This window comes from Crotalus tigris, unplaced genomic scaffold (assembly GCF_016545835.1).
Source record: "Crotalus tigris isolate CLP2741 ecotype Arizona unplaced genomic scaffold, ASM1654583v1 scf7180000024370.6872682, whole genome shotgun sequence".
NCBI classification, from domain to species: Eukaryota; Metazoa; Chordata; class Lepidosauria; order Squamata; family Viperidae; genus Crotalus; species Crotalus tigris.
The window spans coordinates 2,969,172-2,986,026 of record NW_024100540.1 but is presented as its reverse complement, the minus strand read 5'-3'; the positions used below and the strand labels follow the sequence as shown (position 1 = coordinate 2,986,026).

The window sequence follows — 16,855 nt, the reverse complement described above, 5'->3', positions numbered from 1 at the left end:
TAAGAGACAAGCAGTGCCGTTTCTAATAACATCTGATATTAACAAAGTCTTATCTTATCAAACCAATCCCCTAGCCATTCTCAAGGACACTCTCATAAAGCATACATTTAAAAACTATACCTTGGAGTTTATTAGAGCATGAGTTATTATGGACAAGTTAACTCTGTCCAGAGATAAACATAGCTGGAAAATTCAGCTACAGCTGGGAAAAGGTATTCAATAGAAATGAGACCCTTCACACTATGAGTCTGCTTTCTCATGATCAATTCCAGCTCATATAAAGGACCCATATCATTGATTCAAGATCCAGGAACCACTTCTGACCAACAAATTGGATTTAATTCAACTGTTTTTCTACCTGCAAACACATAGTTTCATCTGATCCTGATGAAAATGTTAAAGTAGATGCCATTATCACATTAATAACAGCTACCTAAAGCCTAATGATCACATCTACAGTGTGACATAAATATAAACCCAGGCAACAAGACAGATCTTTGTATGAATCTATAATACAAATTAAAGACTAAAGAAAAAGTTTTATTATTTTATTACTTTCTAGAATCAGCATTTTAAGTTTTATTTCAGGCTCAAATTAAAAGCTGCTGTTTAAAACAGACTTACATGGAATTGATAAGGGGGAAGGTTGGTTCTGCAGAATTTTTTCAAATCTAGAGAGACAGACATCAGATATTCATTATTTGACAGCTTTTATTTCACAATTGTGATATATTCTGAAATTTATACAGTGGAAGATTAAAGTGTTCAACAACTTCAGGAAAGCAAGGAAGTTGTATTGTCACAAAGGGAAATGGAAAAGGGGGGCATTCCAAGCCTGCAAAAACACTTTTTTCTATCAACAAAATTAGAATTAAAAGCCATTTCCCTCACAGCCACCAACTGTTGGTTTCTTTGGCATATTAAGAAAATTCTTTGCTTTCAAACAAGCTTAAGGATCAAGCTTTTGTAATTTCCAAAAATCATCTTCCAAAATAAAGATTTCTATTAGCCCTTTGCATGCTAAGTTTCTAAATAGAGTTATGTATAAGTTTCACAGTCTAATAAAGAGACCAGTTCTGGAATTCTAGACATAATCCGCATCCTCAAGAGTCTAAAACTTTATATCAAACCAGTAAGTATTCACAAAGCAACATAACCTCCAACAAAACCAGGAGTAAAGGCAAGAATGATCATATACAGAATAGCAAATTTTCTGCTCAAAATTAAATCCTGCCTGAATCATAGTACTATCATATACTTCCTTCATGACCTTTACTTCTCTCCTGAAAATATTTTCTCTGTTCCTCTATAGCTTTTTCCAACAATTGAAGATTTATTCCTTCTACACATGTAAATACACGAGCCTTTAGAATCATTTCACCTGCAATAGAAAAATGAATAAGTAAATAAATCACCACTTTTTGAATTAAAGGATCTCTTTATAAAAATGCCATAGTTGATAATGCAATTAAAATGAAATGTTCTCCCAAATCATACAATGTGGCAGTTCCACTCTTTATTACTTCAGTATAGAAAGCACTTTATTTTGTAATATATATTTAATACAGCTTGTTCTTTAAAAACCATCTCTAAGTGGTTTACAAAATGAAAAATACACAATTAGACCCAATTAATTGAAAGCAATTGGTGATTTAAAAAAGGTGGTAGGGGAGCTTCCGGTACGGGGCGGCGGCGATGGCGGCTATTTTCTAGCCGTCCAGCTGGGAAGGTTCAGAGCCGCAGAGCACAGCGTGCATCAGCTGGCCCACGGCTCGGAATCCCCTTCCCGGGCAAAGGGAAGGGGTAGAGAACGCAGGAGTAGAGGTAGAACCCCTGAACCTCCTCTGGATTTTTTCCTAGAGGGGGTGGAAGGAGTGTTCCCTCAGAGCTCCTGCTGATCTCCGCCTCCCAGCTGTTTTTGCTTCTTCGGAAGCAAAAGAAACTGCCGCTTCTATCTCCGCGGTTACAGAGTTTCGGTGAGTAACTTTAGAAGCGGACAGAGCGGTTTAAAGGATTTTCTTTTATATAGTTTAGTGTTTTATTTTCTTTTTCTAGTTAGTTTTGGTTATTTCTCCTTTGTTCTTTTTTGCTGGCACGGAGAGAGAAAATAAGATGGCGTTTTGAAAGCGCTTGGCTTTTTTTTTTGTCTCTTTGTTCTTATTTTTCTTGGAAAGTATTGGATCTAAATGATTGCTTTTGATTTTTTTGTTCTTGGCTTTGGATTTCTCTTTTGATTTCTTCTTTTTTTTGGAACTTGGAACTTTAAGGATTACAGCACTTTTGCTTTTTTTTAACTTCTATTTCTCCCCTCCCTTTCTTTTTGGGGAGAAGGGAAGAGAGAACTGCGTTTTAAAAAATGGCTTCAAAGAGACAACCGCCTTCTATACTACCTAAGGTGGTTTCCTCTCCCACAACCTTAACTGCACAACAACAACAACAACCTAAACATGTACCACCGACCCAGCCACCACCCTCTCCTCCTCCACCAGGCCTGTCTGCACAAGAGATTAAAAACATAATGGGAGATGCTGTATCCCAAATCAGAGATGAAATGAAGCAGCTTGCTGTACAGATTAAATCTGAAATCAAAGAGGAATTAAACGAAATGAAGGATTTATTAGAAGATAATAATACCATCTTGCGGCAAGATATAGTTACAGCTGTATCAGGTTTGGCTTTGGTGGTGGTGAAGCTGGACTCGAGAGTGGAGGAAGTTGCTGATAAAGTTGATTTTTTTGAGGATAAATTTCAAGATATGGAAAGCAAGATGGAGATCTCACAAGTAGATATCCTTATGTCTCAGTATAGGGAGATGGAGCACGCCCTGAGGATCAGGGGTCTCAAGGAAGACATGAATCAAGATCTGATGGAGATGGTGCTTAGTGATCTAGCTGTTGCTCTGAATATGGATAAAGGAGAATTACGCAGAGAAATGGAAAAAATTTATAGAGTTAACTCTTGGATTGCGAAGCAAAAGAATTTGCCTAGAGATGTTGTGATCTATTTCACAAAGAAGTCTCTGCGCAATGAAATTATACAAGCTTTTTATAACAAGAGATTCCAGATTGCTGGCCAAGATGTTATCATTTTAAAGGAAATCCCATCAAAAATTTTAAGAAACAGGAAAGATTTTGCTTTCTTAGCTAATGAACTTAAAGCAAGACTGATGCCATTCAGATGGGAGATCCCGATGGGCATCGCTTTGAGCCATGCGGGGATGCGTTACAAGTTGAATACGGTTGTTAAAGCTAAAGAGTTTTATAATACGGTCCTGGGTGCAGGCTCAGCTTCATCTGTTCAGAAACCCTTGAGTGGTAAAGAGCTGGAACAGCAATCTGAAGCATTAGGTCTGATCTCTGCTGGGAAGTGGCAAGCTGAAGGTCAACGTCAAACAGAGGTTAAAGAGCAGAGGATGACCCGTGCAGCACATAGACGCAAGGAAAAGGAGCAACAAAAGAAAGAGATTAAAGAATCTTCTTCGGATAGTGTTTCATTGCCGGTGGGAGGAGCAAGACCCAAGAGTTCTGCAACACATACAGCAATGGCAGACCTCCAGGTAGTCTTCTCCAGGCTTCTAGCCAAGGGAGATGGCAAAGTTCCTGACCTGGAATGTTAATAGTCTAAATTCCCCTCAGAAAAGAAAGAAAATCTTTTACTACTTAAAGCAACACAATAATGATATTATTTGCCTACAGGAAACTCATATTCTATTGAAAGATCAAAAATATTTAGTTAACGCCCGTCTGGGATCTCATTTTGTATCTTCTGCTCCTGCGAAAAAGGGGGGAGTGGTTATTTATGTGAAGCAAAATTTACCAGCTTGTCTGGTAGAATCAGATCCCCAAGGAAGATACGTGATGATTGAACTTGGTTTATATGGTAAGAAAATACTTATAGTGGGACTTTATGCACCAAATCAGCAACAGGAACAATTTTATAGATTGTTACATCAAAAAATAACTTTGCTGGACTATAGATCCGTGGTACTAATGGGTGATTGGAATGGTGTCTTAGATATACAAAGGGACAAGAAAGGTTCTTCTCCTCTTTTTAAACAGGCAAAACTACCTAAAGCCTTTTTTGACATGAAAGAGGATTGGGAATTAAGGGATTATTGGCGGGAATGTAATCAAGAGGAGAGAGACTTTACCTTCTTTTCAGATAGACACCAATCCTTTTCAAGAATTGACTTTTTTTTGATCACAACGGATTTATATAATAGAGTAAAGAATGTTAAGATTTTTCCTAGGTCGCTGACGGATCATAGTCCAGTCTGGATGGAGCTGATTCAAGAAAAAGAGGAGAGAAGATCTTGGAGGGTGAACAAGAATTTATTCAGACAAGAAAAGAATGTTCAAAAGTTAAAGGAGTGTTTAAAGGATTATTTTGCTTTAAATATGTATAAGGGGACTTCAATGTCAATGGTATGGGATGCAGGTAAAGCATTTATGCGTGGGATCCTGATAAAAATGAATAACCTTCATAGGCAAAAGCAGACTCAGAAAAGTAAAGAATTGGAAGATGAAATTAAATTAAAAGAAAAGTCTTTGATTTTAAATCCCTCAGATGAAAGGATTAAAGAATCTATAAAGTTGTTAAGATCACAATTTAATATGTTGATGGCGGATCAATCCGCAACTAATTTAATGTTTATGAAACAAAATACATTTTGTAATGCTAATAAACCAGGGAGATGGTTGGCCTATCAATTAAAAAAGAAACAGAGACAGAGAATAATAGATAAAATAAACTATAAGGGTAAATTAGTGTTTCAGAAGGAATGGATTAAGAAATCTTTTTTAGATTACTATCAGAAATTATATAAATCCACGAATGTGCAAATCTCAGATATAAATAAATATTTAAGCGAGGCCAGCCTTCCCAAATTGACAGAGGACCAGAAACAGGAAATTAATGGTTTAATTACTAATGAGGAAATTGCAATAGCAATTAAACAATTGAAACCAGGGAAAGCACCAGGTACGGATGGGTTGACATCTGTTTATTATAAAGCTTTAATGGAAGAGATGATCCAACCATTAGGTGATCTTTTTAATGACATTTTACAGGGTTCAGAGATTCCTCCCTCATGGCGTAGTGCTTTTATATCTTTGATTCCAAAAGAGGATCAAGATCTTACTTTACCAAAGAATTATAGACCTATATCTCTTTTAAATGTTGATTATAAGATATTTGCAAAAATTTTAGTAAATAGGCTTATGAGGGTTGTGCATTATCTTGTCCATAAAGACCAATCTGGGTTTATAACTGGTAGGTATATGAAAAATAATGCTAGACAAATCATTAATTTATTAGAATATTTAGACAAGAATAACCAAGTTTCTGCAGGGTTGATATTTTTAGATGCTGAAAAAGCTTTTGATCAACTGAATTGGCATTTTATGTTAAGAGTAATTGAAGAGATGAATTTTGGCGAAAAGATATTACAAGCTCTTACGGTAATATACCAAAAACAAACGGCACAACTTATTGTTAATGGAGGTTTGTCAGAGGTTTTTACAATAGAGAAAGGTACTAGACAGGGATGTCCATTATCACCGTTGTTATTTGTTTTAACACTGGAAATATTGTTGATTAAAATTCGAGAGTCTCAGGAAATAAAAGGAATAGAAGTTAACACAAAAGAATATAAGTTAAGAGCTTTTGCGGACGACTTGGTGGTTACTTTGTCGCAACCTAATTATTCTGTAGTAAAGTTATTGCAGTTGATTTATCATTATGGTTTGGTTTCGGGTTTTAAGATTAATGTTAATAAGACTAAAATCCTACCTAAAAATATGACTATTCGGGAGAAGCAGATTTTGGCTAACTTGACGGGTTTTGAAATTGTCAACAAGGTAAAATATCTGGGGGTGATGTTATCTGTTTCTAATGCAAAATTGTTTAAAAATAATTATGAAAGGTTGTGGGTCAGTGTACAGAAAGACTTGAGGAATTGGGAGAAGTTGCAATTATCTCTCATGGGAAGAATTGCAGTGATAAAAATGAATATTCTACCCAAGTTTCTTTTTTTGTTTCAAATGTTACCGATTTTGAAAAATGAGATTAACTTAAGTGAATGGCAGAAAGGAATCAATAAATTCATTTGGGCAGGGAAAAAGCCAAGGGTTAAGTTTAAAATCATGCAAGACTTCCGTGAGAGAGGTGGACTCAAGGTACCGAATTTGAAATTATATTATGATGCGGTGGTTTTAACATCAATCAGTGATTGGGTAAATTTAACAAACCTTGAGATACTCCATTTGGAGGGATGGGACTTACTTTTTGGCTGGCATGCCTATTTAATATTTAATAAAAAAGTGGATCGGGCTTTTAAATCTCATATCATAAGAATTTCTCTACTTAGGGTTTGGAGAAAATATTATAAAAGTGATTCTAAAGTACCACTATGGGCTATACCTTGGCATGCGATAGAAGGAATAAAAAGAGGGGTTAAAATGGACATGGTGTCTTATACACAGTTACTTAGATGGGATGGACAAAATTGGCAGTTAAAACTATTGGAAGAGTTAGTACATGAAAACATTACTTATTCTTGGTTTCAATATAGGCAATTAGTAGATAGATGGAAGATGGATCGTAAGGTGGGTTTTCTCAGAGAAGATGAAAATTTTATTAAGCAAGTGAAGGACCAAAGACTAACTCATATCAAGAGAATTTATGGGGTTCTAGTGGAATTGGATTCAGAAACAGAATTAATTAAAGATTGTATGATCAGATGGGCGCAAAATTTTGGTGAACCAGTCCTACTGGATACCTGGGAAACCATTTGGGTGAGAAATGTTAAATTTACACAAGCACAGAATTTAAGGGAGAATTTTTATAAAATGTTTTATAGATGGCACCTTGACCCACAAAAAATGTCTTTTATGTACCCTGACCTACAGCCTAAATGTTGGAGATGTGGTTGTTTGGATGCCACCTACTATCACATTTGGTGGTCGTGTAGAAATATAAAAGCCTTTTGGATTAAGATATGGTGGAATATTCAAAGAATTTTTAGAAGGAGGGTAAAATTTACTCCACAATTATTTTTGTTACGTATAGTTACTGATTGTGACACAAAGGAGGTTATATTGATGTTAAACTTGATTACAGCCGCAAGGCTGTTAGTAGGACAATACTGGAAAAAGGAATCTTTGCCTACTTTGCAGGAATGGTTTCTTAAAGTGTCTTATTTGGCGGAAATGGCAAAGATTTCGGCCTTTTTAAAAGAACAATCGCAAGAGAAATTTTTTGCTGTTTGGGATAAATGGATAAAGTTTATACAATTTAAATTGGATATAAAAATATTATTTAGCTTTTTTATAACTCTTATTTTTATATACATACATATATCTTAGTTATACTCTCTTTTTTCATATAACTTTTTTATTTTTTTTTAATTAAGCCTATATTCTGCTCTGGGAAGCTCCGGGGGGGGAGGGAGTGGGGGTTTCGGGGGGGGGGTAGGGAAAGGGTTGTTTTGTTTTGTTTTGTTTCTTGTCTATGTTTTTGTTGTATTGTTATTCTTCTGTTTTTTTGTAAAAATTTATAAAAATTTTCAATTAAAAAAAAAAAAGGTGGTAGGAGAGAAAATTCATATGTACAAGACCTAGATGATGAGACAGGTCTTCAAAGGGGGCCTAACAACTGCTATTTTGCAAAGTGCAGGTGACAGTACATTTCAGAGTGCACAAACAGTGAGGAATAAAATTTTAAAGTGGAGTGTAGATCCAAAGAGATCTAAATCTATGGCATATACATCAGTCATTCTGTTTTCTCTGTTCTTTTCTCCTCTTTGGGAAACTATATTCAAAGCAATACATGCAATTCTTTCTGCATCCATGCAAATATTCATGGAGTTCACAGAAGAAACATAACCAACAATGTGCATATAGTGGAAAGCCTCACCCAACTAGAACAAATCTGTACACTACAAGAACTGGAAATGACAAATATGCTTGTACTACTTGTTCCAAGCTACAATAAATCAGTTTTATACTCATAAAGGATGTTTCTCATTTAACCTTTGAGCAGATATTCAGTCTCACAACACGTGAAAAGCAGTGACCTTTCTTTTTTTTTTAATCCTTCAAATTAAGCTCTTCAATAACAACTGACATAATATGAGCAGGGCTTTTTTTTCTCATAGAACACCCAGAACGGAGTTCCGGCACCTTTTTTGGATGGAACCTTGTAGGGTAGGCAAGGCGGGTTGTATGATGTGTGCGAGTTCTGGCACCCTTTTTTTTTTAAGAAAAAAAAGCACTGAATATGAGGCTATGTATAGCAAGTAGAAAGATACTGTTCATTTTTGAAAACTTATTATTTATTTATAAAATTTATTGGCCAGCCTATCTGTAGCATAGATATTATATTTTTCCAGCATTCAAAAGAACTTCCTAATATGCAATTAACCAAACTGTATACCTGCAGCTTTTACATTGAAAAGTGGTGCTGGACTTCCAGGGAAGAAATGGTGGACCAAAGAGGGCTCCATGAAAAGCAGAGCCGATCATCTCAGTAAAATGAAGATCTGGCAAGTAGACCTGCTCTTTGATAATTCCTCTCCAAACAAGGAAATCACCCACAAGTGCTCAAGACATTTGCTCATCTTGAAGGAACTGCAAGACAGCAGTTTCCAGCAGGTTTAGTGCCCTGAAAGACTAGGGCAGTGGTTCTCAACCTTTTTAATGCCGTGACCCCCAACTGGTCGTAAGTCGAGGACTAAACCGGTTGTAAGTCGAGGACTAAACCAGTCATAAGTCGAGGACTACCCAACCGGTCGTAAATTGAGGACTTTCCCTGCCCAGGAGCACCGCACATGCGTGGTGCCACCCCCTGCGCCGGCCGAGGCGTAGCTCGCAAGCGGCAGAGACGGAGCAGGCTGACCACCAGCTGGGCCACCAGCTGGCCCAGCCCAAGGGAGGTAAGGCACCGGCCGGAAAAGGGAAAATAATGGCGGACAGCCTTGCTTGGCGACCCCTGTGAAATGGTCAATCAACCCCAAATGGGGTTGCGACCCATAGGTTGAGAACCGCTGGATTAGGGAATAGCCATCTTGCTCAAATCACACTTGGAACTTTCCAAAGGATACTGTTTCGCATATTTTCTTTTCTAATCACTTTCAGAAATTGCTTGTCAACTGCTTTGGATTGACAACTCTGAATGCATTGGGTGAGTTTCCATCAATCATTTATAGAAGTTTTAAATACAAGTTTAAGCACTGAAAATGTTTTTTTAAATAAATAGCAAAAGGATGAGTAGAACTTTGATTTTAAAGTTACAAACAAACTAAGGGTCCAGAGAAATTTAAAACAAGATCTTTTGGAATTTCTTTTTCCTCGTGGAAAAATGCTTTTGTTTTGAATTCTTTTTTTAAACAAAATATGATAAGATGGGATATTGGAAGTTGGACATTAGCGTGAACTAGAAAGAACTAAATAGTATAATTAAAGAACACTGATACTTAACTCACAAATACAGAATGAAGCAAAATACTTTAATTTGGACAAATATAATTTATTATATTTAAGAGGTAGTAAACTTCCTTTGTATATTTTTCTTTTCTTTTTTCTTATTTTTTTCTTTTCTTTCTCCTTTTTTAGTTTTATTAGTTTTTATTATCACATTTTAATAAAATTACTGTATAAAAAAACAAGTGGCATGGAAGAAGCCCTTTGCAGGACAGGCAAAATATTTTAACTTTCCCATCTTTTTCGTTCCATATTTCCCTCTGATTCTCCGACCTGAGTTTTAAAAACAGGTCTACAAAAGAAAGGTCTCAAATCCTAATCAAAACAGAAATAAGCAAGTAGGAAAAATAAAGAAAAAAATTCAGGTGCTTTGTCTACACATTATCTACTGAAAGTCACACTGTTAAACGTAATCATACAATCCCCCAGGAAGAAAGTGGAATTATTCAGATCAACATCAATATCTCACCAGCAGAACAAGGCATGACATACCTGGCAGATATAATCTGTGTGAGTTGAAAGTATTGTAATCATGAATACGCTTCCACTATTAATATATGAAGATGTGCCCTGCCCAAGGCTCAGAAGAACTTTGCTATTCAATCATTAACATATGAAGATATATTTTGCCCCTGAGGCCTCAGAAGCAGAACTCCGCTACTCAACAATTCCCCTCTAAAGTATTTGGTGCTATTGCAACCTTCCAAATTCACAGAAAAATATTGAAATATTTGTTGCTCAAGTTTCTGGGCAGATGATAGTGTGATGAAGCCCAGCTTTGTTTAGCCCAATCTTTTTAAATTCTCCTGAGCTTTCCAAGATAGCTATCTACTCCTACCTCAATAGTTCCCTACCAGCACTTCTTTGTGAATAAAGAAAAGATGTCTTAGTAGGAACTCTGACATTAACTGTTGCACTAATGGTTCTTCTCTTGACTACATATAGTATTTATTATTGAGTAGGAATAGCTAGAACAGTGGTTCTCAACCTGTGGGTCGGGACCCCATTTGGGGTCGAATGACCATTTCACGGAGGTCACCAAACAACGCAGTCTGCCATTTTTTTCCCCCTTTTCCTTAGCTGTTCTACTCCCTTTTATTTTATTGGCTTTTGAAAGCCAATAGAATAGACTCTCTTGAATAGAGTCTAATTCTATTGGCTTTCAAAAGCCAATAGGAATTGTCCAGGCTGTCTTTACCCTGCTAAGTCTGCCAAAAGTCCCATTCTGCAAACGGTGCTGCAAGTTGTCTGCAGCGAAGGCGAGTTGTCTGGAAGTTTCCACCCCTCCCTGCTGAGCAACTATTAAAAATGTAAGTAAAAGAGGGCCAGGGGTGGGAGGTGGGAGGCCGGCGGGCACAGGGAGGGTTACTGGTGCACGTGGGGCCCGGTGGGTGCCTTATCTCCCTTGGGCTGGGCCAGCTGGTGGCCCAGCCGGTGGTTGGCCTGTGCCGTCTCTATCGCTTGCCAGCTACACCTTGGCCGGTGGAGGGGGCGGCACCACACATGCACGGCGCTCCTGGGCAGGGAAAGTCCTCGACTTACGACCGGTTAGGTAGTCCTCGACTTATGACCGGTTGGGTAGTCCTCGACTTATGACCGGTTGGGGTCATGGCATTAAAAAGATTGAGAACACTGAGCTAGAATGATATCCAAGCCTAGGCATAAGATGAAAATCACACTGGTCCCTCTCATGGATGACCTGCATTGGGACATGAATGAAGGAAATGCAACTACCTTTGTCTTGCCAGATCACAGCAGCTTTCAACATGGTCAACCACAGTATTATTCTGGATTACCTGCAAATTTTGGGAATGGGGGGCATTGTGCTATGGTAGTTCTACTCCTTCCTAAGCAAAGGATTCTAATTGGTGATTATGAAGAAGTCCAGTCCTTGGGCACTCCAGTATGGGATGCCCTCAATCTCAATTCTTTGGATAGAGAGAAACAGACTCAGATTCAACCCAAGTAAGATTGAGTAACTTAATTGAGAAGCCTCATAATTCTGGGATTATCCCAACATTGTTTCTGGCTGGGGTAGGGCAGACCCAGAATCTGCATCTTTTTTTCCTATTATAAAGAACCTATCATAGTAGCATCCTTTATGTATAAAGTATAAATTGACTTATTTTTTGCTCTCTGAGTCCTTAAGAATAGTTCTATTTGTTCATATTTATTTGAAGATATTTTGGTCCCATAGAATTAAAAATCATAGATATCCTTACCCTCCTTGAATTCAGTTTCCCCCAGGACAATATACAAAGACCCAAGCTGAGCCTGAAAGGGTTCTACAAACTTGGTGCAAACTTGAATACAGTGCTGATCAGAAGCACGCTGAGCTGTTAAGATGGCTTGAGAAATGGCCATATCATAAGAGTGAAGTCTGAAAGAAAGTTTCAGATATTGATAATAACTAAGATACACATATTCATTTCCACAATACTGATAATATCATGTACAGTATATATCATGGAGTAGGGAGCAGAAATATTAATTCATGACAAATAATATAGTAGTTAAAAAGATGTTTTAGTCATTTTTTATTATAGTAAGACAGACAGAAAGGTCAAACAATGTATGACAGAAATAGAATATATAAAACAACCTACACAATATTTGGAAAAACGTTTATATGCAAGTTATCGATCTAAACTGAAGACAAGTTATTGGCCTAAATTTGAAAGGAATGCAGTCCAAATGCAATAACATTTTTTGCTGTTGTTGTCGCTAAGTTGTGTCCGACTCTTCACAACCCCATGGACCTTAGCACCCCATAGTCCAATAACATTGCAATAACACTGGCTAGAATTAAATCTCTAAGCTAAATCCGTACCATGTGCTAAATAAAATTGAATCATGCCACATTATAGCTCAATGTAAAATACAAACCCAGCTCAGTACAGTATAGTCATTAACCTATGTTAAAGAAAATACCGGTCTAACGTTTTGGCCATTGCAAAGAATGCCATTCTTTTAAATGGTCTTTATTTCTTTCCTTTCAAATCCCTTCTTCAATCCCTATTCAGAAAAGGAAGAGTCAACTCTTCCAATTGTTTAAGATAAGAGAATCTATTTTTTTCTAATTTATCAACACCTAACATACGGATAACTCCACATTAGCCCAACAACACTAAGGCATACACTTACCCATGCACGCACAAACGCACACACACGAACATATTCTACTAAAATGTAAAAATTCCCTTCTCACCTTTATGGGTGGTATACGTCTTCCTCAATCTCAGGAGTCTGGGGGTTCTGGGCAATATCTTAGCTGTTCCCAGCACTGCACTTTTCTGGACAGAGAATTCTAATGTCATTCCTAGGATCTTTTGGAGTACTGACAACTCTGAGTACTCCCACCACCACTGGGGCTTTATTTTTCAGTTCCTCCTTCAGGCCCTGACACTTCTCCAGTTTCTCAAACTCTTTCTTCCTGATGTTGCTGACCATTGGCACTTCTATGTCTATCACCACTGTTGTCTTCTGGTCGTTCCTCTACCACCACAATGTCTGGATGATTGGCCAGTACCTGTCTAAACCTGGAAGTCCCATAGGATCTTAGCTTTCTTATTCTCTGCAACTTTTTGTGGGATCTCCCATTTGCACTTAAGGAGGGTCTGACCCATATTTTGTATAGATGTTCATGTACGCAATGCTAGTGTCAAGGCTGATTTGCTCTCACCTTTCGCTTGCAGCAGACAACAGAAACTAGGAATAATTGGAATGTATGGATGGCTGGGAGGAAGTTGAGCAATTCATGTGCACCATCTGTGGCCTGGAGTATCTAGACACCTCAAGGTTGAACAATGGGAGCCTTCTGAGCAGAGCAGACTGTTTCCCAAAACGAAGAGATTGCACTGGATTGGAGGACACTGGACAGAGGGTGGCTGGGGGGGGAGGGGATTTCAGCTATACAGTTTTTCACGCTAAAAGACAGAACTGGTTTTGCCTACATGGATCTATCAGTAAAGTTATACTCTTGGTAAAATAACACCCCAGGAGTTTCTTTTGCTGCATATGCCAGTGGGACGGTTGACAGCCAGTTACTTGATTGTGCCATTCAGTGTATGCTTTTCCTGCCTGCATCTTATACCTTGCCATGGGTTAGACTGTCTCTGAGGCCTCTCTGCATAGCCTGCACCTTGGATCCTGTCTAGTGTGCTAGACCCCTGCTTCCATGGATCTGGTGCTTGGTGCTTGTTCTTGTGCTGCTTATGGTCAGTGTCTCAGTGCTGTCTTTTAATTCAGTCTTTACCAGCCACTGGTAGGATTTCCCAATGTCTGTCGATAGTACATCCCATGGAGAATGATGTCTTGCCATTGGACTTCTGCTTGATCTCCCTCCTACATCTGCTGCTGCTTCAGGCAGCTAATCTTTGGGTGCCATCTTACTGACCCTAGCCTGAAACTGCTGGATATCAGATCATCTTTGATTTGGACTCTCTACCACAAATTATCTAATAATTGAAAGGAAAAAACCAACCATTTCCCAATGATGGCAGGAAATCAGATCAATGACATTGTCTCAAACACTAATTACAGAAAGCATAAACAGATGCAGCAATTATAAAGTATATAAGCAAATACTGTACTGACCAAATTAAAGAAAAATAGAATGATCAGATTAAAAAAAAATAGACCTACACTGACCTGCCATATGTTCTCAGGGCTTTCCCTTCCGGTACTGAAGTAGAGTTTATTTCCCAAGGAAAGTAATATGTTCCAGCATCTGGAAGCATTATGTAGAATGGCTTGCAAAAACAGATCCTATTGTCAAACAAGATTAAGATTAAAGAACTTTCTATTTTCAGAGATCTCAAATATTTTTCTGCTCTGAATATTTATCCTGCTATAAAGCAAAATAGCTTTTTGTTCCATTATGCTAGACAGTTAAGCAGCCCCCTTACAAAAATACAAGTTTAATCACAAACTATAATTTAATAACCCTAATCAACCGTTATGGAGTTTCTGCTACTTTTCTGGGGCTACTGGATTCCATTACTTTTTGCTTCCCCCCTCCCCCCCTCCCCATCCCCAGTTTTCTTGTTCCCCTGGGCTTTTCCTTTTCCCTTTCCAAGTCTGGCTGGCTAACAAAAGAGACTCCTGCTTGATATGCCATAAATTCTAACAATAGCCAGCCTGAAATCTAACTGTACTCTTAACTTTAAGAACCAGTTTGGTCTAATAGTTAAGGCACCAGGCTAGAAAGCAGGAGACCAAGAGTTCAAGTCCAACCTTAGCCATGAAAGCCAGTTGGGTGACTTTGGTTGTCACTCTCTCTCTCAGCCCAACCCACGTCACAGGGCTGTTGCTGTGGGGAAAATAGGAAGGTGTGTTAGATATGTTCACCTCCTTGAGTTATTTGTAAAAATAATAAAAACAGGATACAAACAAACAAATGAACAAATAAATAAACCGCATACCAGCGGCAGGGAAGTTTAACTTTAGTTTACAATCTGGAAATCTACAAATACTCTTCCCACAGATATTTTTTTTTGTAAATAACCAGCAGATATACAACGTGATACGCGCACAAAGCGAAACTTTCGGGTGGCAATCCTGAATAGCTCGGATTATACGCCAACAGATACCTGGACCGAAAACAATGTGCAATTCCAGTAACCAATGCCCTGGTTTCACAAGGACGCCCGGTGCGTACTGCTACGAAATTAAACGTCGATGATGCAATTAAATATTTGCATAAAACCAATGGATTCTTAACCCCCACCACAGTTTCCTCCTAGCAATGGAAAACCTCCTAAATGGAACCGAAGCCTCCCTACTGGAAGCTCCGCATGCAAGAGGAAACGCCTCCGTAGAGTCACGCGGATGCTAAGCGACCTCCTATTGGGCTTCCGAGTCGTCACGGGGCGGGGCGGGGCTAGGCTACATTTTGCCTGTTCGAAGCTTTTCCGGAGCCGGCGGTTGTTTCTCGGGTTGGTCGCGGACGAGTCACGGCCGTGAAGATGAACGCGGATCTGCGGAAGGAGCGAGAGGCGGCTTCTTTCAAGACGGAGCTGCTAACCAACGTCTTGGACGGGAGTGCAGAGCGGACCCTGCGCCGCAAGAAAATCGGTGAGAGCGGGCGGGATGGGATGCAGAGACAGCCGCAGCCCTTATGCGTGTGGCCCCTTTCCGCTGCCTGCCCCAGTAGCAGAGGCGGTAGCTGCAAATGCGGATCATTGCCCTTCGAGAACTTTACCGTCCTTTTATCCATTAAAAGTGCACGTTTGCATCTGGACAAACATTGCCTTGAAAGGGGAGACGCCTTCTTCCCCCCAATTTTGGGACGGTGCTCGCAAGAGGCGTCTCAGGAGGGCATTTTAGAAAGAGGCATTCCCACCCGGGTAGCAAAACAAAAGAAAACATGTTTCTGCCAAGTTACACAAGATGTGTTGGTATACCTAAAGCCTATATTTACTTGATGCCTATCTAATGCCTTAAATTTAGGATTAATCTAACTAGGTCACAAGTAGATGTTGTTTGGCTTTAGGCTTCACTCCACACTCATGGTGATGTCAGATTTCAACCATAGATCTTCCCAGGCAGTACCTCATTTTTTAAAATAGGAAACCTAAAGGGATAACACAGCACAGGGAATTCCACAGTTTAAAAACCACAGAGATGGCTTTTAAGAATAAAGTAGTTGCTACATCCTGCTGTCAAACTTTCCTTTTTTATACTCAATTAATCGATCATCTAATATAATATGAGAAACAGTGACATGCTTGAAATCCTCACCAAATAAAAGCATAGACATTTTTTTCTTTGGCAATCTTCATTCTCCCCCCCCCCCCCTACAGATAGGAAAGTAACTCATTTGTACTAGTTGTAGTTTTGTAGATTTTGTGAATACAGCTTTATGTTAATTATGATCTGGATTAAATTATAAAAGTGATTACTAGAATGATAACTGCAGCTAAGAATATTAAAATGTATTTCTAACAGATTTGTTTAAATAAGAAAGATCCTGTTATTTAGCAGGATGTATTATATATTTGAGGGAAAAAAATGAATATTTCTTCTTTCCATAGAAGCTATTATTGCAAAGGAAAGCTTCAACCATGAAGATGTAAATTTCCTTTCTCGCAGCCAACGCTATGAAGTAGCTATCAAAAAGAGTGCTTTTATGGTGATGAAATTGAGAGAATTAGGGATTGCAGACCCTGAGGAGATCTTCTGGTTTAAAAGGTACTTGTGTTCATTATTGGGTACATAATAGGCATAAGATTTGTCCTATAAATCTAAGGGATGGTCATGCTTAATTTCAAAAGACCCCTACATGGGACTTTTAAATATACTCATTAGAAGTCTTCAATTAGCAAAGCTTCCCTACACATAGTTTTCTGGACAGCCTATGCAATCTCAGTTCCCTT

At 38.4% G+C, this 16,855-nt stretch overlaps 3 protein-coding genes across 6 annotated transcripts in view; 1 reads left to right on the top strand and 2 right to left on the bottom strand.

The window, feature by feature from the left end:
- CDK3 (cyclin dependent kinase 3) overlaps positions 1-752 on the bottom strand; it is a 30,949-nt gene extending 30,197 nt beyond the window's left edge. Inside the window, exon 1 of one of the 2 annotated variants that reach the window (XM_039328040.1) lies at positions 625-752. In XM_039328040.1, coding sequence (XP_039183974.1) covers positions 625-687 — 63 coding nt within the window. In that variant the 5' untranslated portion in view covers positions 688-752. The remainder of the gene's footprint in view (positions 1-624) is intronic. The other variant, XM_039328041.1, reaches the window with a different exon arrangement.
- TEN1 (TEN1 subunit of CST complex) lies at positions 694-15,266 on the bottom strand. Of its 2 annotated transcripts, XM_039328045.1 has the most exons (5): positions 15,071-15,266; positions 14,715-14,790; positions 14,130-14,246; positions 11,702-11,859; positions 694-1,381 (listed from the first exon to the last, which is right to left on the bottom strand). In XM_039328045.1, the coding sequence occupies exons 3-5, from the start codon at positions 14,216-14,218 to the stop codon at positions 1,251-1,253; spliced, it is 378 nt and encodes a 125-aa protein (XP_039183979.1). In that variant the 5' UTR covers positions 14,219-14,246; positions 14,715-14,790; positions 15,071-15,266; the 3' UTR covers positions 694-1,250. The 2 variants fall into 2 exon arrangements, with proteins under 2 accessions (XP_039183979.1, XP_039183978.1); XM_039328044.1 differs by lacking the exon at positions 14,715-14,790.
- Positions 15,267-15,363: 97 nt separating this feature from the next.
- ACOX1 (acyl-CoA oxidase 1) overlaps positions 15,364-16,855 on the top strand; it is a 36,891-nt gene continuing 35,399 nt past the window's right edge. Inside the window, exons 1-2 of one of the 2 annotated variants that reach the window (XM_039328038.1) lie at positions 15,364-15,554; positions 16,514-16,670. In XM_039328038.1, the coding sequence (XP_039183972.1) occupies positions 15,446-15,554; positions 16,514-16,670 (266 nt within the window). In that variant the 5' untranslated portion in view covers positions 15,364-15,445. The remainder of the gene's footprint in view (positions 15,555-16,513; positions 16,671-16,855) is intronic. The other variant, XM_039328035.1, reaches the window with a different exon arrangement.

Excerpts from the sequence above, each read along its gene's own strand:
- TEN1 (XM_039328045.1), bottom strand. The coding sequence starts at position 14,218 with ATGCTTCCAGATGCTGGAACATATTACTTTCCTTGGGAAATAAACTCT. Across the intron at positions 11,860-14,129 it reads GCCCTGAGAACATATGGCAG|ACTTCACTCTTATGATATGG; the intron begins GTCAGTGTAGGT and ends ACTTTCTTTCAG. Across the intron at positions 1,382-11,701 it reads GGAAACTGAATTCAAGGAGG|GTGAAATGATTCTAAAGGCT; the intron begins GTAAGGATATCT and ends TTTCTATTGCAG.